The 27894-nt window shown below is 40.6% G+C and overlaps 1 protein-coding gene across 1 annotated transcript; it reads right to left on the bottom strand.

The window, feature by feature from the left end:
* Positions 1–23030, bottom strand: EDNRB (endothelin receptor type B). The gene is made up of 8 exons (XM_058682330.1): positions 22845–23030; positions 21521–22050; positions 5971–6083; positions 5632–5836; positions 3885–4034; positions 3349–3482; positions 2713–2821; positions 1–1271 (listed from the first exon to the last, which is right to left on the bottom strand). The coding sequence occupies exons 2-8, from the start codon at positions 21998–22000 to the stop codon at positions 1137–1139; spliced, it is 1326 nt and encodes a 441-aa protein (XP_058538313.1). The 5' UTR covers positions 22001–22050; positions 22845–23030; the 3' UTR covers positions 1–1136.
* Positions 23031–27894: the final 4864 nt, after the last annotated feature.

The following is a 27894-nucleotide window of genomic DNA, read 5'->3' as shown; positions in this document are numbered from 1 at the left end:
TCAAAAACTGTTTTTTATTAGTTATTTATAAAAATGATATAAAAATTAGTAATAAGCTTTACAAGTAGTTGTTAAATTGATTAATTTGTGTGATTTCAAAAAACAGTGTTTTAATTATCATATTACACCTACGCCAGAGACCATTTTGACTGCAGCAGGTGGGAGAGGACCCTGCTTTCTCCTGCGCCCTGTGGGCCCTGCTCCAGGCAACTCACGTCCTGTCCCTTAGGTGGTTACTGGCATCTCTCCATTGTAAAGGTACTAAACGCTGGGGCTGGCCCTTTGTTGAATCATCTGCATGTCCTATAATTGTGGCTAAGTCCTTGCAGATGACAAAATAAACAAATAGTGTTTCAACTATAGTAGTGAAAGGAGGATATTTTAATAATCTTGAAAAAAAATCATAGGTAGCATTTTCTTCGCAGAATACATGAGTAGGAGACTTCAAAGCAGTCTTTTGGGAAAGCATTCCAAACCTTCTCTCTCCTTCCCTTTGTGACATTTGGCCTTATCTCAATGGAGAAAGAGTAATGATTTTCAAAAACCTCAATCTCTCTGATGCTACCTCCTGATCCTTTAATTATGTTTCTAATGTGAAAAAAAAAAAAAAAAAGATACACCAGCTAAACTTGCTTTCACATTTTATAGTCCAGCCAATGGTTTGACACCACGAATTAAGAAAAGTTTCTTTTAAAGGGTTTTTTAAAATTTTAAATTGAGTCATTTAAACTTTATTCAAAGATTCCATTTTACAGTGACACAATTTTCCTTTATATCAGATTCACATGAATTTAAAACATAAACCTCTTGAACAGGAATTCAGAGTGAGTTCAACCTAAACCTAAGCGGTGCAGGAATGTACTGGAAGTTATTAAGAGCTACACTGGAGTGCTGGCTGTGTAAAAGTAAGTGCTTTCACGAGGAGGCTTTCTTAATTCTCAAGGCTTTTGTTTTCTCAGGCAATAAATAGCTCATAGAGAGTCATGGGTCACTGTGAGTGTTAAGAAAATAATCACTCTCACACTTTTACATTGTTTTGTGCAAGCACACAGTTGTTTTGTTTTGGCAAACGCCTCCTTGTTTTAGTGACTTCTGTCCACAATAAAGAAAATGAAATTAAGTGACTATTCCTTCTCCTAAGATGAGCTGTATTTATTACTGGAGCGGAAGTTGTCATATCCGTGATCATTAGCTTTGAACTTCAGGCATGACTGCTTTTCCTCCAAGGACTGTTTTTCTTCAAATGACTGGCACCAGCAGCATAGGCATGACTGTACAGAGCAAAGTAACTCGTTAGCCGTTCACATCAGTTACTGTCATGACTCTTCCTACTTTCTAGGGTTCTGACTGTCTGGGCATGATCGGGAGTTCTTGGCCACTTCCCTTCTATGCTGTCTTATTTTTCCCTTTAACAGCATATAATTACACAAGTAGTACATGATAGTTTTTTATACTAGAAAATACAGGGAAAGAAATGTATATCACTAAAACTCACCTTTTCATTAAAATTAAAAGGGAAAAGCACTCATTCTTGATATTTACTCTCGCTTACTTGAGAAATTCTCTTAATATTTGATAAATATATAACTCAAGACTTCTTCCTATGCAAGTAGAAATATTACCACACACCATACATATAAACACACGACCGTATATGTGCATGTGTGCATGAGTGTGTTATCTTAATAAAATTGTACTATATGTACTACTCTGTAGCCTGCTTTCTATGTCAGTGAATTTAATGTTGTATTGATGTTTTTGTCAGCCACGTGTTATGCTCGTGGGCCTTTTTAATACCGTCACACAATGAACTTAGAAAGTACATTAATGTCTCGGTTTGATCCATCCAATTTCTTTTCTTGGATTTTTTTTAAATCCCCAAACTTTGTTCATACTGTTTGTTTTCTGAGGATCTGTATGTATAAGGAACTGGGAGGTCCATTGTTTTCTGTTCTCTAAAAGGAGGGAGTCGACCTTGATGAACGTTCTCTTCTAGCTCTACAATTCATGAGCTTATGAGTGGGCAAAGAACTTAAGACTGATTTAGATGTTTTGAGGAAGCTGAGTTCTTTCCAGTAATGAGCTACCAGGGACAAATGGATCATTCCCATATAAGGGAAGGGAATATGTCATTCATATTAGATTGTCGAAGGAGTGAATGAATGGATGGATGTTACAGTGCAAGTGGCCAAACGAAGAATAATACACGTACTCCACATCAAGTAGCACAACTCTGCTCTACAAGCAAGGTGGCAAAGAGGAGGTAGAACCTGAATTACATGTCTCCACTAGACTTGCTATTCTCATGTCCCATTTGAAAAAGATACTAAGTTAGTTATAATCCAAGCCATGCTGCCGTAGTCCAAAACCTACTGAAAACGGGAACAAGGCATTTAACTCATGTTTAGCTCTTACCATATGACATCTGTCAGACATCAATGCATGTCCTTTTTGTTAATTTTCTGAGCATTTCTCCAAGTACAACTGATTGGTTGAGGCAGAAGGGAGTGGTTGATGAGGATTTATAGGCAGAAATCAAGTAGAGTGAGTTTTGAGCAGAAGTCATATTTTAAAAAATTATCTGTGATGTAATGCAAGGGAATACTGTAAAATAATTGACTAAATCTCTTTAGATATAAATCTGAATTGTTTGCAAAGGTTATGTTTGATGCCAGGCTAAAAAAGAGCTTTTTTATTTTGAAATACTCTCACCTTAAAGCAGTTTTTGAATCTTTTGCTCACCAAATACAGAGCTATAGGATTAATGCAGGAATTCAGGGAGGCCATGTTGATGCCAATGTAGTCCAACACCAATAAAAAGCTGTAAGAAATATTCCAAAACATGTCTTTGTTGCTTTAAGCCTATATTCCTTGCAAACTCTTGAGTTTTGGGGGAAAAACATTACTCATATACAATAGTTTGACTTCATCACTGGTCTTTGCTCATAATGATCTCTCTCTCTCTCTGTCTCTCTCTGTCATCATGCCCCTCCCTCCCATGCCCAATTCTCTCTTTGACAATAAAATCTCATTCAGAAGTGCTGAGGCTGGCTGAGAAGGCTTTGCAAAGTGCCAAGGAGAATTGGAGCTTATATTTTCAACAGTGCCACCCACTCAACATTTTGATCATTTTATGATCGAATGGAGAGAGCTCTGCCTCTCGATTCTCAGTGTTCTTATTAGTCTGCTTTATTCCTTCCTCTACAACAGGAGTGAAGGGGGAAAAGTGAGAATCGTAACTGCTCCCTAAAGACTAGCAAAATGGTACTCTGTCTCTGCAAGGGACCAGTGGAAAAACCTTCTGAATGGCGTTTACCTACAAAAATCGGTCTAGTTTACTTTTCTTACCTCAAAAGTTCACATCTATTAGGATCATTCTGATCATAAAGAGTGAGCTTCAAAATCCTGCTGAGGTGAAGGGGAAGCCAGCACAGGGCAAAGACGAGGACCAGGCAAAAGACCGTTTTGGCCACTTCCCGTCTCTGTAATAAAACCATAGTCAGGGACTAAATAGAGGATTCAGATAATCACAGTGTTCCCACTTCCCAAACAGAATATTTAATATTGTTTACAAAAAGCCAGTGGCATTTGTACAAATTCAGAACATCAAGCTTTAAGTCGAATAGTTGATGTGAATTAGAAGTAAAGTGACTAGAGATTCACCTTAAAAAGGTAATGGATCTTTCTAGATCTTTTTAGATTACGTAGAACAGAATTATCTCTCGATAGATAATATAAAAAATATTCTTTGTATTTTCAAAAATACTGGAAGCAAGAGAAAGGAAGTATGGTCTAGTGTATAATAATTTTAATTTGTTGTCATTGTAATAATTTTCTTATTCATAATTATAATTGTGAGTCAGCACATATTTCTATTTTCTTACCTGCTTTAAGTGGTCATTTAAAGCAATCTGCATGCCACTCTTCTTTCTCAACATTTCACAGGTCATCAGGGTATAAAAAAATGCAGTGATGGCCAATGGCAAGCAGAAATAGAAACTAAATAGCCACCAATCTTTAGCTGTCTTGTAAAACTATGGAGAAGAGAAAATTCTATGAGTTAACATTCCTCTGTAAAAAAACATCTTCTACACCACACGTTGAATTAAAAAAAAACAACAACATACTCATCTACTTCTAAAGTAGATACATTTCCTAAACACTATATACAATATTTCAGGCCACATCTACTGAACAAATAACTAAATACTTATACTAAGTATAACAAACATTCCTTAAAGGGCATTTCAATTCTCTAAGGCAGTGTGCTGTAATTCTGCTCAAAAATTTAGGCAGTTGGGCAAAATTAAAAATATTTGGTAATTCAAATATTTTTGCCTTCACATAAGCAAATTATCCTTAAGCAAAAACATTCTTAAGGTACTCTTTCTGTGAAATACCACATCTGAATATGTGAAGACATCCTAGTGTTTAAGGGAAGCATTCACTTTTTAACAAGTGTGTTTCCCAGACAAAAATAGATGTGGAAAGGTCTGCATTAATTATTTAGCTAAGAAATGTATGAATCTCACTTATCAATTAGAAAATCAAAGCTGCTTATGACTTAGGCTTTTTTTTTTTTACTTTATTTCTGCTCTATCTTTTTTTCCAACTGTGTTGGAGCAGAATTTATGTAATCTATGCAGAAAACTTTTTCCTTTTAACTAATAAGACACAAGAAGATAGCAATCTCATTCTCAATTTCACATTAATGTCCCTCTTTTTTCTTAAAAAAATTTTTTTTTAACATTTATGTATTGTTGAGAGACAGAGACAGACAGAGCATGAGCAGGGGAGGGGCAGAGAGAGAAGGAGACACAGAATCTGAAGCAGGCTCCAGGCTCTGAGCTGTCAGCATGGAGCCTGACGGGGGGGGGGAGGCTCGAATCCATGAATCACGAGATCACGACCTGAGCCAAACTCGGACGCTTAACCGACTGAGCCACCCAGGCGCCCCACTTCTTTTTTCTTTTAATTACCGGGATACATATAATCCCTAAAGTTGTATATAGTCTTCTTATATGTGAAATAGAAAATAACCATTGGTGACACCTGCATTAACACCTCTTAATCCATTCTGTTGGGAAGAGTCTTTTATACTCAAGATCTGTCTTCAAATACCAGCATTGCCATTTTCCCCCATTTCCTGATTCAACGTTCTTGAATAAATGGCCAAGACGAAAAATTCTTTGCAATGGCAGCTTTCCCTTTAGACAGAGGGCAGGCTTGCCATTCAGAATCCTTCCACATCCGGGCATCTCCTACTGGATCACTCACTGAACCACCCACTCCCTCTGATGGCTGCTGTGTTGTCTTATGAGGAATATGTAGTAGTTGGCAGTCCTTATGGAGGAGATGAGTAGAAAAGCTATACGTCCAAATCGATCCTCTCATGTGAACTTGCTTTATCTGTATCCCTGAACACCAGGGAATTTTTGTGGAAGTAGTGACCTAGCTTTCCGCAGCATGGGTCATTAGTCACCGTTAGCCCCCCGGTCCAGAGGCTTACACTCTTAATTTATGCCAAGGACAGTCATAAATCAATAGCTTCCCAAGAAGGGAAGATCAGGCGGAAAGTAGCTAAATATTTATAAGGCAAGAACGGAAAGGAAAGGAAAAGGTAAAATTCACCTGCATGAAGGCTGTTTTCTGAGTGGGACGAAGCAAGCAGATTCGCAGGTAACGTCCTTTGTAGTCAATGGTTATCATATCAAAACCCACGGCTTCAGGGACTGCCAGAACCACAGAGACCACCCAAATTAAAACAATTTCGACTGCTGTCCATTTTGGAACCCCGATTCCTTTAATTCGACTCCAAGAAGCAACGGCTCGATATCTGAAGTACAAAATAGAATTATTTGTCAAGCTGCAGAGCCTGCTTTTATTGAATTACATAGTTTAGTTTCTAAGTAACATAGCAATCACTAGTATAGTGTTCAGGATATACCTGGCTTAAATATACGCTCTTACCTGTCAATACTTAGAGCACATAGACTCAACACAGTGATTCCCACGGAGGCCTTCTGGATAAAAGGCACCAGCTTACACATCTCAACTCCAAAGGGCCAGTCCTCGGCAAGCAGCTGCATTGAGAAGACATGAAGCTCTGTGAGCAAGATTTTCACACGGTGCCCTCTGAACTGCATTACTTAGTGGGCGGTAATTAACATGCAGAGTTAGATAACCAATTCCAGTTCTTCTTCTTTTCCTCATGGATTACTCCTTTGAAAAGCATCAGTGTTCGATATATGGATCAGGAGAGCGGTTGGGAATAATGAAAATGCGGCCAGTTCAGGAGAATTTGTTATGCATACACAGTAGCTTAGGATCAGAATCTCCACCATGGGGCTAACTGGGGCCGATCTTGTAAGTTCCCCTTGGAAAACTGAATGTGATGCAATGAAAACATCTCTTCTACTGTCGTGGAGTCTCACATGCTCAGGTCATGGCCAAACCAAAATATAGATGATAAATGTTAAAAACAGATGACAAATGTGTATTTGCATATTTCCACTTTACTGTAGTCAACATGAGTGCCCAGAAACTCAGCGGGAATACGCACACTGCTCCTTGAACACCCTAGACACACTGCTGTGTTAGGGCTTTACTCTAGGTGTTTCCTTATTCTGGAAGGCTCTTTCCCCACAGATCCACTGGGCTAACTCCCTTACCTCCTTCAGATTTTGCTTAAACCTCATCTTTTCAACATAACCTACTTTAACCCCATTATTAGTACAGTAACTAGCCGGGTTCCTGTCTCTCTTACCCTACTCGACTTTCCTTTTTATCCATAGCACCTGTCAACAACTATTGCATGTATTATAACATTTACTTGTTTGTTTTGTTTAGTTTTTGCTCTCTTGAATCCCTAGAGTATAAGGCAGAATATGGCCTCTGCAACTGCCTAATTCAGTTCCTGCCATGTTGTGAATGCCATATTCAAACCCCTAAAACATATAGGCACTGGCTCTACCATGAGTAAAAAGACATAAGTTCTTGCTATTATACATATATTTCTCTCCTTCCAGCTTTCACAATAGATGTACAACCATCTCTTGTGAAAACCAGTTAATTTCTTTCTTAGGACAACTGGGTGTGCCCACACTGGTTAATGAATCACTTTAGGTGAACATCTGGATTGAATGTTCCTGAGGTTTTGAAAATAAAGAAAAGTATTTCAAATCAATGTTTTTTTTTTTTAATGTTTTAAAAAATAATCTTCCAAAAGTGAAAACTATTTTGAAACACAATTGAGTCTTTCTGTCCTTTCACTTTAGTGAAGTTTCTTTGTGGAGTCTGTCAAGATGTGTGATTGTTCCAAAATGGCACCAAAGGCTGAAATATGTGTCTAGTATGAATATGACTTCGAGCTCCAACACGAGACCAATTTCATTTCCAAGTTAGATACAAAAAGTTACTCTGACATGTAGGACAGATGTTGACAAGCTTACCACAGACATGCTTCATCTAAGGTCCTGAAGATCTACAGGGCCAGGCAGGTAACACAGAGGGGTAGAGAAGCCGGGTGTAAAGAAGTCATTGGTGTCAGGAAGATAATAGAGAGTGGTAGGGTGTGGGGTAAATCCCATCTAAAAGGGGAAGCTGCTTAAAGACCATGATATGATTTTTGCCAAGGAATCCCACATTAAAAACCAACAACAAAACACAACTCTTGATTTTAACTAAAAAAATCAAATTTTTATATAAAACCTCATAATTATAAAAGTTTTTAACTCATTTAAAAAAAATTTTTTAAACGTTTATTTATTTTTGAGACAGAGCATGAACAGGGGAGGGTGAGAGAGAGAGGGAGACACAGAATCTGAAACAGGCTCCAGGCTCTGAGCTGTCAGCACAGAGCCCGACGCGGGGCTCGAACTCACGAACCGCAAGATCATGACCTGAGCCAAAGTCGGCCGCTTAACCAACTGAGCCACCCAGGCGCCCCTAACTCATATTTTTTAAAAAACACTGTCAAATAACATTGTATCAAAAAATATATCTGTAGATCAGACTACTTGTGACTTCTGGATTAGTCAATTGGGTCAGAATTCTGCTTGTTCATTCATTCATTCATTCATTCAATAAGCATTTATTGAGCATTCACTATATGCCAGACACCATTCTGAGTACAGGGTGCATATCAGTGAATAAGGCAAACTCCCTGCTCTCCTAGGGATTACAGGCTAGTGAAGGAGGCATATAAAAAAACGCACACAAATATTTAATATGGTGTCATATGGTTATTGCCATTATATGAAGAGGGTATAGTGGGATTTGGAGTAATTTCTTGATAAGCTTCTCAAGCAACATCTTTCTGAAGAGGCAACATAGGAGTAAGGGATCTGACTACAGTAAGAAAGTGAGCCATGCAAAGTGCATTCAGGGCAGAGGAAGGAGCAAGTGCAAAGGTCTCGGGGTAAGAAAATAAGCCTAGTGTGCTGACCTTACACAAAGAAGTCTATCAAGACCCAGGCCAAGTGTCTAAGAGATGATGTTGTAGAAGGAGTCGTCTGAATAATTTTCGAGGAAGTACATTGTCCGTTTTTAAACAGGGAAATGGCATGGTCTTATTTATGGTTGAAGAAGATCACTGTCAGGGGAGCCTGGGTGGTTCAGTTAAGCGTCTGATTCTTGATTTGGGCTCAGGTCGTGATCTCACAGTTTGTGAGTTTGAGCCCCACATCAAGCTCTGTGCTGACAGTGTGAGCTTGCTTGGGATTCTGTTTCCCTCTTTCTCTCGGCCCCTCCCTGCTTGTGCTCTCCCTCTCAAAAATAAGTAAACATTAAAAAAATAAAAATAAGTAAAAAGATCAGTGTGGATGCTCAATGTAGAATAGAATGTGGGGTCGAGAAAGGAAGCTTTGATGAGAGATTGTGGTCAGCTAGACCCGGTGGTAACCTGGGGCTGAACGAATGGGTTGCAGACCAAATATATTTTTATATTTGAAGGTGGAGCCAGGAGGATTTGTTATGGTTTGGATATAAGACACGAGGAGTCAGGGAACTAAGAGGTTTGTCACATGAATGATGGAGCCATTCAGACTCATTCATCAGACTCAGGATGCCTTAGGTCTGAACCGGCTATGAACTTAAGATACTTTAAAGGAACCGCCAATTGCCCTTGGAAACATAAGAATAAAAAAGTTCCAACCAGTTCCAAGGACTCTACCAGACCAGCTTCCTATGAATTATCCAGACAATATTTCTAATTCTGATTGCTCTTAGAGGTATCAGGAAAAAAAAAAAAAAAAAAGAAAGAAAACAAAACTAACAGTTAGGTGGCACTTGCAAATGGGTTAGGCATTATTCTAAGCACTTTGCACATACCATATTGTTGACATCTCTGAAGAAATCCTAGGACATAGTACTACTGATCCCCATTTTACAGATAAGAAAACTGAGGCACTTAGAAGGTTATTAACATACTGTGTTGGTTTTAAATACGTCCACAAATTCTTTGCTGCTCCTCCCTTCACAAGGTGAAGAAGCCTCGTTTCCCTTTCCTTGAATGAGGGTTGGCTTTAACAATTTGCTTTCTACGAACAGAATGTGGTGAACGGGATGATGTGTGATGTCGGAGACTAGTTCACAAAAGGCATATGGCTTTCTCCTTGTGGTCTGGTGGATCACTCATTCTCAGGAGACCAGGTGCCATGTCAGGAGGACACCCAAGTGTCTGTGGGCAGGCCAGCATGGTGAGGAACTTAGGCCTCCTGCAAACGACTAGCAAAAATTTGCCAGGGGCACCTGGGTGGCTCAGTCGGTTAAGCATCTGACTTCGGCTCAGGTCATGACCTCACAGTTTGTGAGTTCGAGGCCCGCATCAGGCTCTGTGCTGACAGCTCAGAGCCTGGAGCCTGCTTCAGATTCTGTGTCTCCCCCTCTCTCGGACCCTCCCCCACTCACACTCTGTCTCTGTCTCTCTCTCGAGAATAAGTAAACGTTAAAAAAAAAAAAAGAAAAGAAAAAAAGGTGAGACCAGCACAAATTTACCAGCTGTATGAATGAGAGATTCCTCCAGCTTTAGGCAAATCTTCAGAAAACTGAAGCCCTTGGCAAATACCTTGACTGCACCCTCATGAGAGACGCTGGACCAGAAGCACCCAGCTAAGCGGTTCCTGAATTCTAGAGCCACAGACAAGGTGTGAGATAATAAAAGTTTATTGTTTCAAGCCACTAAGTTTTGGGGTTATTTACTATTCATCATTTGACAAGTAATATATCTGTCCTTGCTTTACTCACTTGGTTACTTGTCCTGGTAACTTGGTTTATTACTCACTGAAGTAACCGATCCACATTTGAACCCACATGGTCTGATTTTAGAGTCTATATAGCGTTTTGGAGAAACTGACCATAGAAAAAAGATTGTTTAGAATTAAATCAATATTCGCATTTTGACCCATACCTATGTGTCAATGGTAAAAATATCTAGATGCAAAATAAAATCTCTCCTAAGCACGTAGCCATTTCATTCACATAATATCCAAAAATTAACATATTTCCAAATATCTTATTTGCCTCAAACTATTTCCAGATATGCAAATATTAGGATCACCTAGGTGCAGGCATCAGATGAATCAAGATGAATGAGCGTCCAGGCCACTGAAGGGAAAGAAGTCTGGTCAATGGAAAGGAGCCCTGTACTGAATCCAGGCCCTGTTTTGAGGTTACTATTGTTTTTGGCTCAGCCCAGAAATTGGAGGATTGTTCTTCATACCACTGGGAGGCCTGCAGCTCAACCTCTGACCCAAGTTATCACAGGGGATAGGGAAACACAAACTGAAAATTGTAACCATTCTCTTCACGTTCGACACAGAGATAGTCAGAAACCGAATCATAACTGAGGGCTTACAATTTTCTAATCTACCCTTCCAAAGGGAAAGGAACTGCAAACCCGGGAGCATTAACCTTCATCAGCTTTTTTGGCTTTGTGGGCTTTTAATTCAGGCCCGAATGCTGCTGGTCCTGGAAGGCCACAAAAGATGAGAGACAAAGTGCCCACTGTCACTTCTGTTATTTTGTAATGAGAAGGGTGACTTTGGCAACCCCTGCCTCTCTCCAACCAGAAGGCTTTGTGGAGACTCTGAGAAGCCAGCTACCCAGTGGCAGAAACCATGCCCACTTCTGATGCTCATCTTGGTCTTCATGGCTTCCAGTAAGTCTTGGGCAATTTAGTGCTGGGAGCTTATTTAAAATGCAAAGACATCAACCCCTTGCTTAACGGTGAACAAAACCCCAAGTGGAAGTGAAGGAAGATTTACTAAAATTTAAAAACAAACATCACTCTCAACCAAGGTGCCATCTTTAAATTTCAGTGAAAGAATGTTCTTATAGATTTTTGTGATAACTGGAAATTAATTATTTCACTCTTTGTTGACAAAAATCCTGACATCCAACACCTAATTTGAAGTACAACAGTATAGCTTTCCTCTTGTAGGGGAAATTGATTCTTTTTATTGCAAGAGGAAGTAATTCTAACTTTAAACCCAGCAATAACACATTCTTATTCCTCATGTTGAGTTTTTTCTTTGGACTTCACTCCATTCAATTAGATAACTTAAGGGCAAGATCTGAATACTGAAAACAAATCAAGCACGCAACCAGACAAGTCTCTCTAATTGCAAAATCAATGTTAGAGTTCTGTATTGTTTCTTGGTCCCTATCACAGGAATTAAATGTCTAGGTTCTGCTTAAAAGTAAGTTTGAATATATATTACCTACCACTAATTAAATGTGAACCAGTTAGAAATTACTCCCATAACTGTTACTGGTTTTCATATTGCGATGACTCAACCAACCAAGAGCTTTTGACACTGTTAGGTCCTACAGCGTGGTGTCCATTCGACAAATGATAGCCCACGCTTGTGCTCATTCCCTTCCCTTATGGTTTACACTGCTTCCCGAGAACGTTTCTTTTGTATGAATAAAAACAAATAAGTAAATCAACACTAGACTGAAAAAAGACGTGATCGTACTGATTATAAGATTTCTACTCAAGGATGACCATGACTGCATAACTTTATGTTGGAATGGCCGTTTATGAAAGAAAAGAAGGCAATAGCATACAGGGGCACCTGGGTGGCTCAGTCGGTTGAGCATCTGACTTCGGCTCAGGTCACGATCTCATGGTTTGTGGGTTCGAGCCCTGCATCGGGCTGCCTGTTTCGGGTTCTGTGTCTCCTTCTCTCTCTGCCCCTCCCCCACTTGTGCTTTGTCTCTCTCTGTCTCTCAAAAATAAATAAGTGTAAAAAAATTTAGAAAAAAGGCAATAGCATACAAATACATTATTTTTCTATTACATTTAACAATTATTTTTATATTATATATTTTTTCTTAATTTCTAAAAGGATAAATAGCATGAATAGGAAATAAATATCCCCTTTTTATAAGTATTGTTAATGATTCCTACAAAATCTCTCCAACTGGGAGATTTACATTTTTCATTTATCTTTTTAATTAAAAATCACATTCCTGAGAAATTAAATGGAGAAAACCTTGTTAATACATACCACTGTTAATGCCCAAAGGAATTAAGCCCCATAAAGTCAGGAAATTTGAAAGTTAACCGTCTTGCACTAATAAATGTCCAATCGCTTCATTAACCTTATATACCATTTTATTTTCCTATTTTTTAAATCAAGAGTATATACTGAGTTTTAACTATTTACTTGTTTCAGAATACTCTATCACATTTTTAATGTCCAGCATAGTGCCTGGCACACAGTGGTCACTCATTAAATGCCTGTTGATTAACAGTGAATGAGTGTGCAATGGATGAATGCATGAATGCAATCATAAGGCAGAAATCTTATAATAAAACTATTGTCATGAACTTTCAGTTCTCATATTTGGAACAAAGTCTTTAGAGAACTGAGATGGCTATGCATTTATTGTTTGTTTGTTTGTTTGTTTGTTTGTTTGTTTGTTTGTTTTTGTATCGTCTATTCCATGCCCTTCCTTCCTCTTTCCAGAGGATCAGATCTTCTTGACACACGGAGCCAGGGCCCTGAGGGATTGCGGGGTGATGGTTGGCTCTTCTCTTTTTGGAGTTCCGCCTTCCGAACAGGCTAGAAAAAGTGAAAAGCAAAAGTTCCTCTCCCATCCTGTCGCTCCTACTCAAAGCTGCCAAGGAAATGACTGACATAAAACAGAACTTACTGTTTCTCAATATCTAACGGGATCCTACCAGGAGCTTTAGTTGTAAATTTGGTGGAGATGGCTGCCTAAGCATGGAGATGCTGTAGGACATGATTGTTTAAAAGGCTGGGTGAGCAATATATTTACAACAACAACCAGGGTTACTTTGCCAGACGGCTGTGATGAAGTGTGAAACTTTCTTTCAAATGACTGGTATTATAGAAATGTTTTTACAGTGAGAGTCAAAAGAGGGAAATATGGAGTGGTTGTGTTTCACAGCTTTGGGAAAGGGTGTATTCTTCTGTTTTTATCTGTTTCCTGCAGCAGATAAGAATTTTTCTGCATTTGAACTGGCATTTTAAAGATAGAGCATGCTTATTAAGGGATTTTCATTTCTTTTTTAATCGTACGTATGGACAGAATTTAAGGTAAGCTGCTGGTCAGGTACACAGAAAATATTTTCTTGACGTATGTCGTACCTGTGCCCTTGGGGACAGGTATCAATTACAAGTTCCATTCTGCATCCATTAAAATGCACTTAATCACCTAAAAATTAGGTCGTGAGGATTAGAAATATGTGGGTCAGAAATAATGCCAGCATAACCCCAGGGGTGACACTTCAACAGACGACAGTGTGAACAACGCCCCCTGGAGTTGGGCGAGACAGAGGTTCTGTCTCCAAGAATCTGTTGCGTGCACACCCGCAGAACAGAGGGTTTTTCCTGCTCTGGAAACATTCCTATGACTTGCTTAAATACAACATTGACTCCATGAAGGTGAATGGAGTTTCCTGAAACAAAATCTCCAGAAGCAAAAAGAAAAGCTTAAAAAAATATATCTTAGGAGAAATTTAAGTTTACTTTAAATATATTCTCTGCTAGTGTTACAATGAAATCTATTTCCAAGTCTGTAACAGGTCAATAAATAGATTGCTACTCTCCTATTATTCGAATTTAAGAATACATGCACAATTTGTGCTTAAAAACTCACTGACATGTTACATATTCTGAAGAGTCCAACTAAGAGCATTAAGAAATGCTGTTTACAGACCTAGTAGATTTTTTGATTCATGTAGCTGAACTGTATCTTCTATGATCACTGTGACACGTGAAAAATGTCAGAATTACAAGCCGATGGTCTCGCGGCTCAGAAAGAGACTCTGAAACTTCATGAAGTCAACAAATCTTACTAAATCATCTCATGTCTTACCTAAACCTAATTCTATCCAGAAAATATCTTTGGGACACTGGTAAGCTACTATGAGAAGACATTTGATTACCATGCAATCTCAAAGCCCTTTAAAATAGTTTGAAAACACTGAGCGAGGGGGAAGAAAGATATGTACAACATAAACATCCAGAGGATAGTTTTCCTCCTTTCTGGAAACTACAATTGAGCTAAAGAGGACAGAAGTAGAGAGAGGACACAAATCAGGGGGCATGAAAGTGGCTGTGAGTCTTAGGGACAGAGAATTGCTCGACAAATTCTGTGTCAACTTTGCTAATAAATTTCTGACTCAAGCATGAGCCTCTTTCTTGCTCTTCTACCACCACACTTGGGCTATTTTCTTCGTTTACATTTTCCCCAGAGGGTCTATAGGGGGAAAGAGAAGTAATCAATCTCTAAAATAAAAGCACTGGCAAGAGGAAAGGACAGAAGTCTAAAATTAGAGAAGTTGTTGGGTAAGATGTACCCAATACACCACACTCAGCTGCCTCCCAAACGTAACCAACCTCATCAAAGTCTTGAAAGAGATTGTTTCACATCATAAATTACATCTTGAATCTTATTTAAGCTCAGGCTTTATCTGTCAACACCCTTTGAAGCACTTAATCATTTATTAGCATTTGTCATGTTTCTCTAAAAATAATCAGCTATAGCATATTAGCCACACAGAGATCACCTTATATGGTTTTTCTTTGCAAAATGAAGCACGTGGCTCCCTGGCCTTGAGACAACAGGGTCTTGGCTATGTCATCCTCTTGTATACCTATGGAAATATCTTCATCCTGAACAACTCATTTAAAGTGAGCAAAGAAAAAATGTAGAGCCTTTGATAGATAAGCCTGGGCATATTGAAAGTAACATTGCCATGACATTTTAAGAGGCTTGGATTTATGGAGTGGCCAGTGGCAGATCAAAAGCAAACGCAAGGACTATAGAGTTAACCTAGCGAATCTTTCATTGCCCAAGGCCAAGAGTTTACCAACCATTTTGTCACAGGAATCCACGTGTGGAACAATAAATTGCGAATGTGAACTCTTGAGTTTCTGGATTATTTGAATTATGCTATTGACCTATTATGTAACTATGGCCAATGTTCTCATACAGGAAGAGGAACAACTTCACCTTTCTTTTTCATCTGAACAGTTATAAAAATTATGATTATCAAAGCCCCACTGTCCTTATGTTTTATGTGTAACATCTTTTGTCCACAAGCATCTGTCTGGTACTGACTGTTGCAGGCACGACACTAGGTGGGTGTTGGGGTATTAGTTTTATCTGTTAGTTGATTCTAGGTCATTCAGAGCTAATAGCCTATTAATACTTTTTAAAAGCTAACACCTTACATGTGCTTAATTGGTGCTCCTTAATTTTTTTTCTTTTTTCTTTTTCTTTTTCTTTTTTTTTTTTTTGCTTTAAATAAATGAATCTCAACATATCTAGGTTCCATTTTGGGTTCAAAGAGCTTCTGCCACTAGAATATCTCTAAATATTATAAAATGTTAGTAAAATATCTCAGTTACCTAACTGGAGATGAGGAGTATTATTATCTGGGAAGAAATCAGACTCCCCTATCCAATGATACTTTTACTTCTTATGTTGCTCTATGTGCATAAACCTCCACTTACCGATCAGACAATTATAACTTCAAAAGTTAAATCTGATGGAGTTCCAGTAACTTTTACTTATAACTATGAAACTAGTCAATTGCACATAAACTTGTTAATTACTAGAAGTAGTCTATGTTTGGAAGTGAGGAAGGTTAAGTTTGTTCAGAAAGATAGGGTGTCATAAGCAGAAAATGTCTGATTACCTGACAAGGTCACTTCACTCAAAACTCATTTGTGGGTTCAGTGAAGCAACTCCACATTTTTACATGCCAGCATTTAAATGTCAGGTATACCCTACCTTAACTAGTTAAACATTAAAGATCAGCGATTTTGCCTTTCAGAACTATGAAGGCAGGCTCTTTGCCTCTAATAGTAGCTTACGAAATCTTAACAGCAAAGCCATTCAAAGGCACTCCACCACCGCTGGACATCTGATTACATGTGGATCCTTATCAAACCAATGTCCATACCGATAACCTGTCTTCCAGTTCACAAGCAGATTTGTTTGCAAATGCAGTTTGCTTACACATAAAGGAAGTTACATTTGAGAATTAACTGTATTAGCTCAGTTACCCATGCCCATATAGCACTGAGAGTGAAATTGTTAAATGAAATCCAGAGATAATTTAAAAACTCATTATTTGCTTAAGAATTTTTAATTGCTTGAGAAGTTAAAAGAAGTTAAGTAAATTTTAACTTGAACTTGCCACCAACCTTTGTTAAATATCACTGCTAAACCAAACGAAGCCAAACGAACTAACTAACCAACAAATCAGCCACCAACAACATAAAACCTTCACGGCATCCAGAAGTATACCCCTGCTTTGCTGTTTGTACACAGCTGGGACAGCTTTGACATCAGTGCTACCGCAACTTACTAGTCAGATAGGTTCTCATAGGCAACAGACATATTGGTTACCCCATTCACCGCAGTCTATACAAGGAAGGACACAACTAGCCTGTGAATAAGAAGAGGTTCATCCTCACATCATATACTTATAAATACTGGCTTTTGGTTCAGGTACATGTATATAGACCATGTAAATATTGGCATGGTGATCCATGTATATACTAGAGATAGACATTAATACATGCATATATGTATGGAGATGTTATATAAAATAGTGACCCAAACTAAGAGTACAACCATAACTTTGGGGCATAAAATAGAGACATCTATCAAAATCACAAATGCACATACCCTTTGATTTAGTAATTGTAGTTCTAGAAATTTTCAGATATAGTCACACATGTGTGCAAAGCCATTTGTATGAATCTATTACTTGTAGTCACATTTATAATGGCAAAGCTGAAAAAAAAAAAGCCCAAATTTTCATTCTTACACATACACACACACACACACACATTTATTTTTTTCTTACTAGGTGCCAGGCACTGTGCCAAATGCTATTTACCGGTCTATTTATATGTGTTTATGTGTGTATACACCTGTGCACAGAGATATAAAGATACATATAAAAGTTATAATTTTCTGAACGGTAAGTGGAGGTTTATGCACATAGAGCAACATAAGAAGTAAAAATATCCGCTTTGGATGACTGCCTTTTCCATTTTCATCTGGATGGACTTACATAATGTAACATGTTAGAGCCTTAGCAGACACTGCTGGGAAGGATAAGCCAGACTCTTCTTTTCAGCATATTTACATGAATATGCATATATGAAGTACTTCAACAGTTTCCTTTGTCTGGGTTTCCTATGATACCTCTGTGGCCTTCATCATAGGATTTCCTCTCAGCCATAGGATACCTGGTGAGAGGACTGATTTTACCTGAAAGTTTCCAGAGACCTTGTCTCTTGAGGTAGAACAGATCTATATCCTAAGGGTTGTCAGCACCTCCCTGTGAAGTCCTGTCCCATTCTACAGCAGTATCAGAGACTATGACATTTTGGGTTTGTCAACTTTTTTGAATGCTAGATTTACTGACCTCCAGATTAATGTAATAGATTCACATTGATGTCCCTTGGGTGTGCCAACAGATGGGTTAGGTGGGCTCTATGAAATTGCAAATGTTGTGTGTGTGTATGCATGAATGACTTTTTTTGCATTTTAATATATTATAATTATTATATCATATTAATTATATGTCAATTGTATATAATATATACAATTAAATGGATCCTGAAAGATAATTGTAATATCCCACAAAAACAAAATTAGAGATCATTAGTTTAGGGGTGCCTGGGTGGCTCAGTTGGTTAAGCATCCGACTTCAGCTCAGGTCATGATCTCAGGGTTCGTGAGTTCGAGCCCCAGGTCGGGTTCTGTGTCTACAGCTCAGAGCCTGGAGCCTGCTTTGGATTCTGTCTTCCTCTCTCTCTTCCCCTCCCCTGGTTGTGCTCTCTGTCTCTCTCTCTCTCTCTTAAAAATAAATAAACATAAAAAAAATTTAGAAATCATTGGTTTAGAGAGTAAAGTCTCCCAGTTTAGGATAAGTTTAAATGGCATTCATAACTCACTTAAATTACTTTGTGTTAAGTATAATACCTGATTATGCTGAGGTTCTAAATGCATTTTTAAAAACTTACTTATATGGTTGGGCACCTGGGTGGCTCAGTTGGTTAAGCATTTGATGTTGGCTCGGGTCATGATCTCACAGTTTGTGAGTTTGACTCCCACCTCAGGGGAGCACGAACCTCACTTCGGGTGAGCTTGAGCCCTGCTTCTGGTGAGCCCTGCTTCTCTCTCTCTCTCTCTGTCTGCCCCTCGCTCACTTGTGCCCTATGTTTCTCTCTTTAAAAAAAAAAATAACTTACTTATATGGCATCACAATTATTTAGGAGAATAAATGGCTTTTAACTAGTCTGAATTGGGTGTTTTTTGTAAAATAAAGCCTTTAAAATAACAGTGATATTATCCATATTATGTACTACAGATCATCTGAAGGGGAATTTCAGGAGATAGAAATCTTCACATGACTCAGATTAAAGCTGGAAATGTTTACCAAGCACCCTGCCGTGTGGCAGCGTGTCCTGTAATCCCACCAGGGCACGCAAATGAGGTTCTAAGAATACTGCATGTGAGAGAAGGGAATGCTGGGTCTGAGCTCACTCAGTGCAGAGGGACAGGGAAGGCCCCAGGTCTAGGAAGACTTAGAACCTTCCGGGTTCTAGGGCCCAGATAGCCTGGGTCCAAGCCCTGGTTTCACCACTGTCAAGTGGTGCAACATTGGGCAAGTTACTTCCTCACCTGTCCAACACGGAGTTTTCCTGTAAAACAGGGATGACAACAGTACCTCCTCCCTGGGGTTTGCTGCAGTGATTTAGTGATACCGACCAAGAACCTAGTGCATAATAAATGGCAGCCATTATTATTATATTATGCTTCAAGGGACACATGTTTACACGCAAGATAAAAATAAACTAAAAGCTACTATGTAGCATTCCACGTTGGCAAACTTGGCAATGGGACCTTATTCTTTGTGATGGATGTGTTTATGACCAATATAGATGACTGGGGGGCCAGATTTGTAATGACTGTTTACTTCAGAAGTAAAAGCACAGTTTTAACAGATTGAATGGCTTCAGGCAAAATGATGTAATTTCCTAGGGAAATCGTAAAGAAAATTGAAATGAAACTGTGTGCCCTCCACGCTCCCCACCCCGGGAGTCAGATATTCTCTGGTTTATCAAATGTAATCATGTGATCAGAGAAAGTAAGAAAGTAAGAAAGTCCTCCCCAAGGAGACCTTTCACACAATTCTATGCAAGCCTAGCAAAACTGGATTGTAATCTCCCTTTTCAGAAGGCTTTTTATTTCACTCATTTAAATATTTTGCAACATCCACTCTACAGTTTCTCAAGTTAGTTTTGATGAATTGAATTGAAATTCTTTTGTCAAATTGGAACAGTAAGAGTTGGTCGTTGGGGCTGCTTAAGAAGTAAGCGCATCACTTCTGGCTCTAACAGAACTGTGACTGCATCTAAGGGACCATTTTCGATTGCACCTCTCCCAGGAAACACTCAGACTTCATGAGAACAAGTTGCCATGCAGCATTTTAGGATTTCTTCTATTTATCCCGCATTTGTGGGAGTGTTTCCTTCCAGAGCCTGGATCTTAATCCGAATCCTATATCTAAACTTCAGAAATTGCTAGAATTCCCTTAAAGTATGGTTATTTGGATTAGGATTAAAGGCATGTCTCATGGTGCTTCCTGCCACAAAGATCAAAACATCCCCTATCACCCCTTCTCAGCCTCCATGCCACATTTTCCCCCTTGTACTGAGCCCTGGATTAGCTTCAGGCAAATTCCCAAAGCACATTCCCTTTTCCTTACACTTTGGTTCTGTTCTTATGTGTGACTTTCTACTGCTGATCATGATGGGTAAGCAGAGTTTTAGATCCTTGCATGGGCTTTAAAAATTTTCTGGCTCTTTCACCCAGGCTCTTTTTCTTAACACCACAATACCCCAGTAGCTGGGCACTAACAGCCTCATTGTAGAGTTGAGGAAACTAAGGCCCAGAGATGTCGGGATGTGTCTAGAGTTCCAAAACAACCTGGAGTCAAATAGTGCGGGGGTTTATGTCCTGCCCTAGCTCTCTGTGCCCGGTTCCCTGTGGTAATCACAATTAACGTTAGCAGCTGAAACCATTTAGAGACTTCACGCTGAGTGCTCTTTGGTTTGTTCTCAAGGTAATCGATGGGGGTACAGCTTGTACTTTGGACCTGACAGATTTGGGTTTGAATCCCACCTCCATCTCTTACTAACTGTGAGGCCTCGAACATCTTGTCGATCATCTGTAAAATGGAGAAATACCTACTTGCGGGCTGTCAAAAGTAGTAAAGGGAAGTAACCCATCCTTTCCAGGGCTTGGCCCGCTCTAGACATGCACTAAAGAGCAGGTGCAGTTCAGTCATTCACAGCAGGTGAAGCGTGTTGGTGTACTCTCTAATCTGGTCTCTTTCTTCTAGCCCATTTGTTTCCTAAAAAACCCAATTCCAGCTCCTCTACTTTTAGGGCCCTCCACAAAAATGCTTCCCAAGGTTGGTGTGCATGTGAATCGCCTAGGTATCTAAAGATGCGGATTCTGCTTTTGTAAGTCTCAGCTGGAGTTGCAGTTCTAACCGGGTCTTTGGTGACATAGGTCCTGCCAATCTGTGGACCACATTTTTTTTTTTTTTTTTTTTTTAGAGACAGTGGGCCCAGTGACCTAGGCTTAGGGACTAAATACTTCAGGACCAGTGGTTCTCAGAGTTTACAGTTCATCCTCATCACATGGAGGGCTTGTTAAAAATACATACTACTGGGCTCTATCTCAGAGTTTCTGAAATCAGTAGGTCTGAGGTGGGGTCATAAAATGTCTTTTCTAACATGTTCCCTCCCAAGTGATGCTGATCCTGCTGGTGTGGGGATTATACTTGCTCGAGGCTTAGCCTAAGGTTACTGAAGACCAGTAGGGAATTTGTTTCCAATGCTAGCTGACTTTTAGGAGGCTATGGATCTTCTAGAGTAAGCATCCCCCAAAGGCTCTTCCGTCTTCCTCCTCCTACCTAGGCACCCTCCCGTCAAAATTGGCCCTTTACCTTGTAGACAGTGATGGGGATGTCAATGATGATGTGTAGCAGGTCTCCCAGAGCCAGGCTGGCTATCAAGATATTAGGGCCGTTTCGCATGCACTTGTTCTTGTAAATGATTCTCAGCAGTGTGGAATTCCCGATGATGCCCAGCACGAACACTAGACAGGACACCACCGTGTTGATATACTTGAAAGTCTCCTTGATCTCAATGGATCTCTCGCACGGAGGAGGCGAGCGTGGCCGGGCTCCGGTTGTTCTCCCTGCTTTAGGCATCTGCGGGGGTGCAGAAGTCGACGGCAAGCTGGCGTTGGGATCCTTCGGCCAGGAAACCTCGGCGGGGGGCGTCATTATCTCTCCGGGTCCCGGAAGTGGCAGAGTGGCCCTGGTCGATGGGAATCCCCTCTCTTCTCCCTGGACCCCCGCCACGCCGCAGGCGATGACCAGCGCCAGCAGGGCGCGTCCGCGCAAGCTTGGCGGCGGCCGCATGCTGCTGCCTGCTCCAGTGGGCGTCGGGTGGCCGCTGTGCACCTCTGAGTCTGGAGAACCGCAGGGAAGAAAGACTGGAAGCTTGGGGCAGCTACCCCAGCCACGCCCCTGCAAACCGCTAGCGCAGAGCGCAGCCGCGCGGCGAGCGTCCGCGCGCAAATGTAACTCAAGTTTGCGCGCCAGTGCTAAACCGGCGCGCGTGACACTCCTGAGTCGCTCGACTGTCCTTCCCGAACCAGCTTTCCCTGTGCTTTTTTTCTCCCTTGCGTTCCCCCGGGGGATTAGTGACTCGCAGTGGGGCGGGGCATTCTGGAAGGGGTGTGCCAGAGAGAGAAGGATGGGTGTCTAGGGCTTAGCTTTGAGCTCTTTGGTGCGTCCCGGGGAAGCACAGAAGTTCTGGCTAAGGGTGCGTGGGGACTGGGGGCATCAAGGCACCCAGAGGCCAAGGGCATATGCCAACCTCTGCATTTTGCTCCGCAGGGAACGCGGACACCCGGTGTCTGAACGTCGTCAAGACTCCTCCCGGCGGTGGAAGCCACTACTCCCCAGCCGCCTGCGCTCGGATCGCCCCGGCGCCCGCCGGAGTGCGCCGGCTGACCCACACAACTCGTCCGACTTGGGGGAGTGTCAGCATGAACTTCGAAGCGTCTGTCCCCTCTAAGTGGCTTCAAACTTTTATTTGCTCTCCTTTACTCCAACCTCATTTTAATTCATTGTATCTATGCGTCTTTTTTTTCTTTAATTAGATTTAAAAGTAGATATCCCCAAACTCCCAACCCAAGCTGAAGCCCCAGGACAAGGTTCAATCACTAATTTTAACTCAACACCAAGCCAGAATGTTTACCTCGCGAATGGGAAGCACCGGGAGCAAAGCGATGAGCGGGGACCTCCTTCCCGGGACGCTCGGCTCGCAGGTCGGTTCCAGCCCGCTCTAGGGGGCGAGCACGCCTCCCTTCAGGGCCGGGCGGTCCGGCTCTGAGGAAACGCCTAGGGAATGCCAGACCAAGTAACCTCCACAGTTGCTCGAGGTCTCTGCCGTCCCGAGACAAGTACTTTTATTCATTCGTCCTTTCCCCATCAATCACCGCCAGACTCCTCCCGCGCCTTCCGACCGCTCTGCAACCTTTCCCCCTGGGCGACGCCTGGACAGCATCAGCAGGAGCTGCCCGCTGGCCAGGGCAGTCCCCGTCCGGGGACGCGTCCGAGAGCCTGCTGCTTGTCAGCGTTCTGGGTTCTCCAAACCACCAGCCTAAACCAAGGACAAGTTTCCACGCACCAGACTAGAACAGGGTTCTGTATTGAACGAGTCAACCAGGACTTTCAGTGCGGAAGGCGACTTCTCTGGCCTTTAAGTACCTATCCCGCGGTGATGTAGAGGACCTGGTGGATTTGGGGGCCGTGCTCTTTGCTGGTTTTGGTTTGCCCTCAGATTTCAAGTCCACATCGCTCCCAACACAGAAAAGCTCTCTATTCGTTGTTCTCAAGCCCTGGTGCTGCCCTGGGAGAGGACTGGCATTCCTCCTTCATTTTTTCTAGCAGTGGCTACTCTTTCTTCCTGCTATGCCCTCAAGTGTTTTGTTAGGCCACCTCGGGGTGGGGTGTCTTACCCCACTGTTATACTGTCGGGGGATTTGATACCTATAGGGTACATATAAATAATCAGAAAGCTGCCATTCAAATTCAAGGTGATTTCTTTTATCAGGCAGAGCGATAAAATCCTTTCCGCCCATCTATTCTTGAACTCCCTTTTTATGGGGGTAGAGAGAAATAATGGTGGCTGGCAGTTTTAGCTGAAGATTGTATGAAACAGCTCAGGTATAGGCTGTGCAATGCACACTGGCTCTTCCTCTGCTGGACTCCACCCAACTAAATCCCTGTTCAATCTGTAACGTTTCATGCCCAGGAGGAACCATTCCGTGTAGAGATTCACGCAGAGACTAGGTGGTTCATTCATGGCTTCACAGCTAATTGATAGCATAGCTGGGGCAGGAACGTAGATTTTTGTTGTCTATGCAATGCTTCCTGGGGAACTGGAAATAGGATGTCAATTTCTATTTAAAAGGGTGAATTTTTGGGGGGCGCCTGGATGGCTTATCTTTGGCTCAGGTCATGTTCTTGCGGTCTGTGAGTTCGAGCCTGGCATCAGGCTCTGTGCTGACAGCTCAGAGCCTGCTTCGGATTCTGTGTCTCCCTCTCCACCCCTCCCCTGCTCGCGCTCTGTCTCTCTCTCTCTCAAAAACAAATAAACATTAAAAACATTTTTTTAAAAAGGGTGAATCTTAAGTGTGAAATATGGTCTAAAGAACATAAGAAAAGCAAGCGTCAGGCTAAAGGAATGAGAAATGCGGTCTAGGGTTGTGCGTGCTAATTCCAAACCTGGCTATTTTGGGCGTAGTACTTATCCTCCCTGTCTGGGTAAAAACAATGTCAGCATTTAATTGCTTCATAGCTGAGCTGAGTAAAAATAAAGAGTGTTATGCGAATGAAGAATTATATGGGTGCATTTGGGAGTGTGAATATTCGCTGCTTTGGGTTTGCCCTTCTTACCCGAGACTTCTTATACTTCCTTGTCCCTGCAGGGGAAGCCCCTTTCCTTCCATATTCACCATCACCTTCATTCACATTTGCTCCACCTGGTCTTCACTAGAGTGAATACCCCCAACAAAGTGAGTCAAATGGATTTTTTTAGTTTCCCAGTGTATATGAAAGTTATGTTTACACTATACTGTAGTCTATTAAGTGTGCGATAGACTATATTCTATATGTAAAAAAAAAAGTACAGACCTTAATTGAAAAACACCTTATTGCTAGAAATGCTAGTCATCACTGGGCTTTCATCGAGTAGTAATCTTTTTGCTGCTGGAGATGTCGATGGTTGCTGACTGATCAGGGTGGTGGTTCCTGAAGGCTGCGGTGGCTGTAGCAAGTTTTTAAAAATAAGACAGCAATAAAGTTTGCCACATCAATGGACTCTTCTATTCAAGAACAATTTCTCAGTAGCATGTGACATCGTTTGTTAGCGTTTTATCCACAGTAGAACTTCTTTCAAAATTGGAGTCAGTCCTCTCACACCCTGCTTTACCAACTAAGTTTATGGAATATTCTAAATGCCCTGTTGTCATTTCAACAAAGTTCACAGCGTCTTCACCAGGAGTGGATTCCACTTCAGGAAACCTCTTATTTTGCTCGTCCATAAGAAGCAACTCTTCACCTGAAAAAATTTTATCCTGAGAATGCAGCAATTCAAATGTCGTGATAATGAAAAAGTTTGAATTGCCAAAATGTGATAGGGAGACAGGAAGCGAGCAAACGCCATTGGAGAAATGGTGCCAATGGATTTCTTGACGTGGGATTGGCACAAACCTTCAATTTGTAAAAAATGTAGCATCTGCAAAGTGCAATAAAGTGCGGTGCAGTAAGTCAAGGTATGCTGGTAATCTAAGCCTCACTGCAATCCATCCCTTCTCTTTCAAGACTGTTAAACACAACTGAGCACTTGATCAAATTGAGACTTCCATGGGTCACTTCTGAGTTCATGTTAATCGATATGCTTTCCGGGACAGGATAGAATGACAGGTTCTTTCTGTACCATCACAATACCTGCCACCATTGAGAGTAAGAAATAATTTTATGGATCTGATAATTACATTTTAAGCTATTTAATTATATTTTACTACTCTAGTCATAGGTTTCAGGAAGAAAACCAAATAATTTTAAGGTAAACATACATATTCCACATCTGGGATTTAAAATATGATATTGGTTACCTACCACCTATATACGGGGCACCTCATTTCATAGGATCTCATTTATTTCCTCAGGAAAGTCTTTGAAATAGATATTGTTTTTTATGATAATATGGGAAGTGAAATAGCCTCAGAAATTCATTCAATCCACATAGCTGGTTAGTTGTGGAACTAGGATTTGAACAAGATAATCTGGTTACACACACTATGCTTTTGATTAATTTAATTACATAGAGTCTAAAGATTTTTTTTTTATTTTTTAAATATTTATTTATTTTGAGAGAAAGAGAAAGAGAGAGAGAGAGCATGAGCAGGGAAGGGATGGAAAAGAAAGAATCCCAAGCAGGCTCAGCGCTGCCAGCACAGAACCTGATACGGGGCTCGAACTCATGAACTGTGAAATCAGGAACAGAGCTGAAATCGAATCCGACACTTAACCGACTGAGTCACCCAGGGTCCCCCCAAATTTTTTTCTTATTTTGAGAAAGCAGTGTTTTCGACCTCAGTAATATCCAACTGAAGCTTAACCTGAAGTTGAGTGAAAATGTAAAGATAGCCATGTAAAAGATTTATTATTTGATCCTCATGAAACACCTTAAGTCACAAGAAATGGAGTCTCAGTTTCCCCTTTTGTAACATGGAGGGAAAGGATTAGATGATGTCTAAAGTTACTTCTTCAAAAATGTCAGTCTGATGGGCAAACTGACTCTGGAAAGGGACCCGAAGTGCAGCAAGGTGAAATCTTGTGCTAGACTTTTTTTCCCCCTTCTTTTTATTTTCTCTACTTGTGCCTTGGGCAATACTATCACAGATACAGGGTTTTTTCACCTTATGACTTAAAATCCCATACTGATAAACTTTACTTATAACTTTACCAGTAAAGCACTGTGTAAATTTAATTTGTAAATATATGCAAAAAAATTGTACCACATTTTAAGAATCCTGTCCTGAAAATTTTTGGGTGTGAACTGATTTTGAATTTAGCATTTATAAGAGATTTCTGTTGTTTTTGTCCTCGTTGTTGTGTACTTAGTAAATGTGGAATCTTTTACAAAGTTGCTTTTATAAAGGTGCTTTTTCAAGTGTCCTAGGAAGTATATCAAAATCTCATATTGGCTAAGATCAGCCATCAAAGACAGAAAAAGGTGGTGAAGGACCACGTCCCACTATCCCTTTTAAATTACTTTAACTAGAAGGTCATGAAGACATGGTTGAATGCACTTCAGAATTCATTCCTCAAAGAGGTTTGCCATGGGGAGCTTGCCCAAAGCAAACCTTTTCCCCTGGTAAAAGAACAAAGAAAAGCCCTTTTAGCCACAAAAAAGTGAATACTTTCATGTAATCCCCTTGATATGAATGTACCCTTGGAAATCTACCTTGCATTCCTTAAATCATGAATGCTGAGGGACAAGGTGTGTGAAAAACACAGAAAGAGTTGGTTCAGTTGCTTCTCCACACATTCCCCTAGGAACAGATCCAATGATCAAATAATGGTTGAAGTAAGGGAATAAAGATTAAAATGGCTGCACAAATCAATAGCAAACAGTCGGAACCTTTCTTTTCTCGGATTTTTCTCTTATGATTACGTGACTATAGCTCTTGGGCCTTAGGGGTAAGGATACTTTAAAAGTTCTTTTCCGATTAAGGTATACTTTGTATACAGTTAACTGGATGGGACCTAAGTGCCCAGTCCGAAGAGTGTTGACAAGTTCACCCCTCTGGGACCCATACTTCATGGGCCTTTTTCAAAATTCATTTATTCTTTGAAAGCAGTGAAATTTGAATTGTTGGGATTTGGACACTATTCGTATTAAGATTTTTATCAAGACATTCTCCTGCTGAGTCAATTTGTTTTATACAGATTATCGGCTGCCGTAACTGAAACAAAATTCATAAAGTAGAGGCGTACTTATAAATGAAAGAAACTAAGATTTGAAACTTTATTCATGGTTACTCGATCGTGCCTAGCTCTAGTCCATGCCCGCATAGTCATGAGAGTTTGATAGACTTGTAGTAATTAGAAATAAGACATAGTTCTTTTCTGCTTATAAGAAATATGAGAGGGGTGCCTGGGTGGCGCAGTCAGTTAAGCGTCCGACTTCAGCCAGGTCACGATCTCGCAGTCCGTGAGTTCGAGCCCCGCGTCAG

This window comes from Neofelis nebulosa, chromosome 1 (genome assembly GCF_028018385.1).
Source record: "Neofelis nebulosa isolate mNeoNeb1 chromosome 1, mNeoNeb1.pri, whole genome shotgun sequence".
NCBI classification, from domain to species: domain Eukaryota; kingdom Metazoa; phylum Chordata; class Mammalia; order Carnivora; family Felidae; genus Neofelis; species Neofelis nebulosa.
Note: the sequence above shows the minus strand (reverse complement) of the source record. Positions and strands in the feature narration are given on the sequence as shown.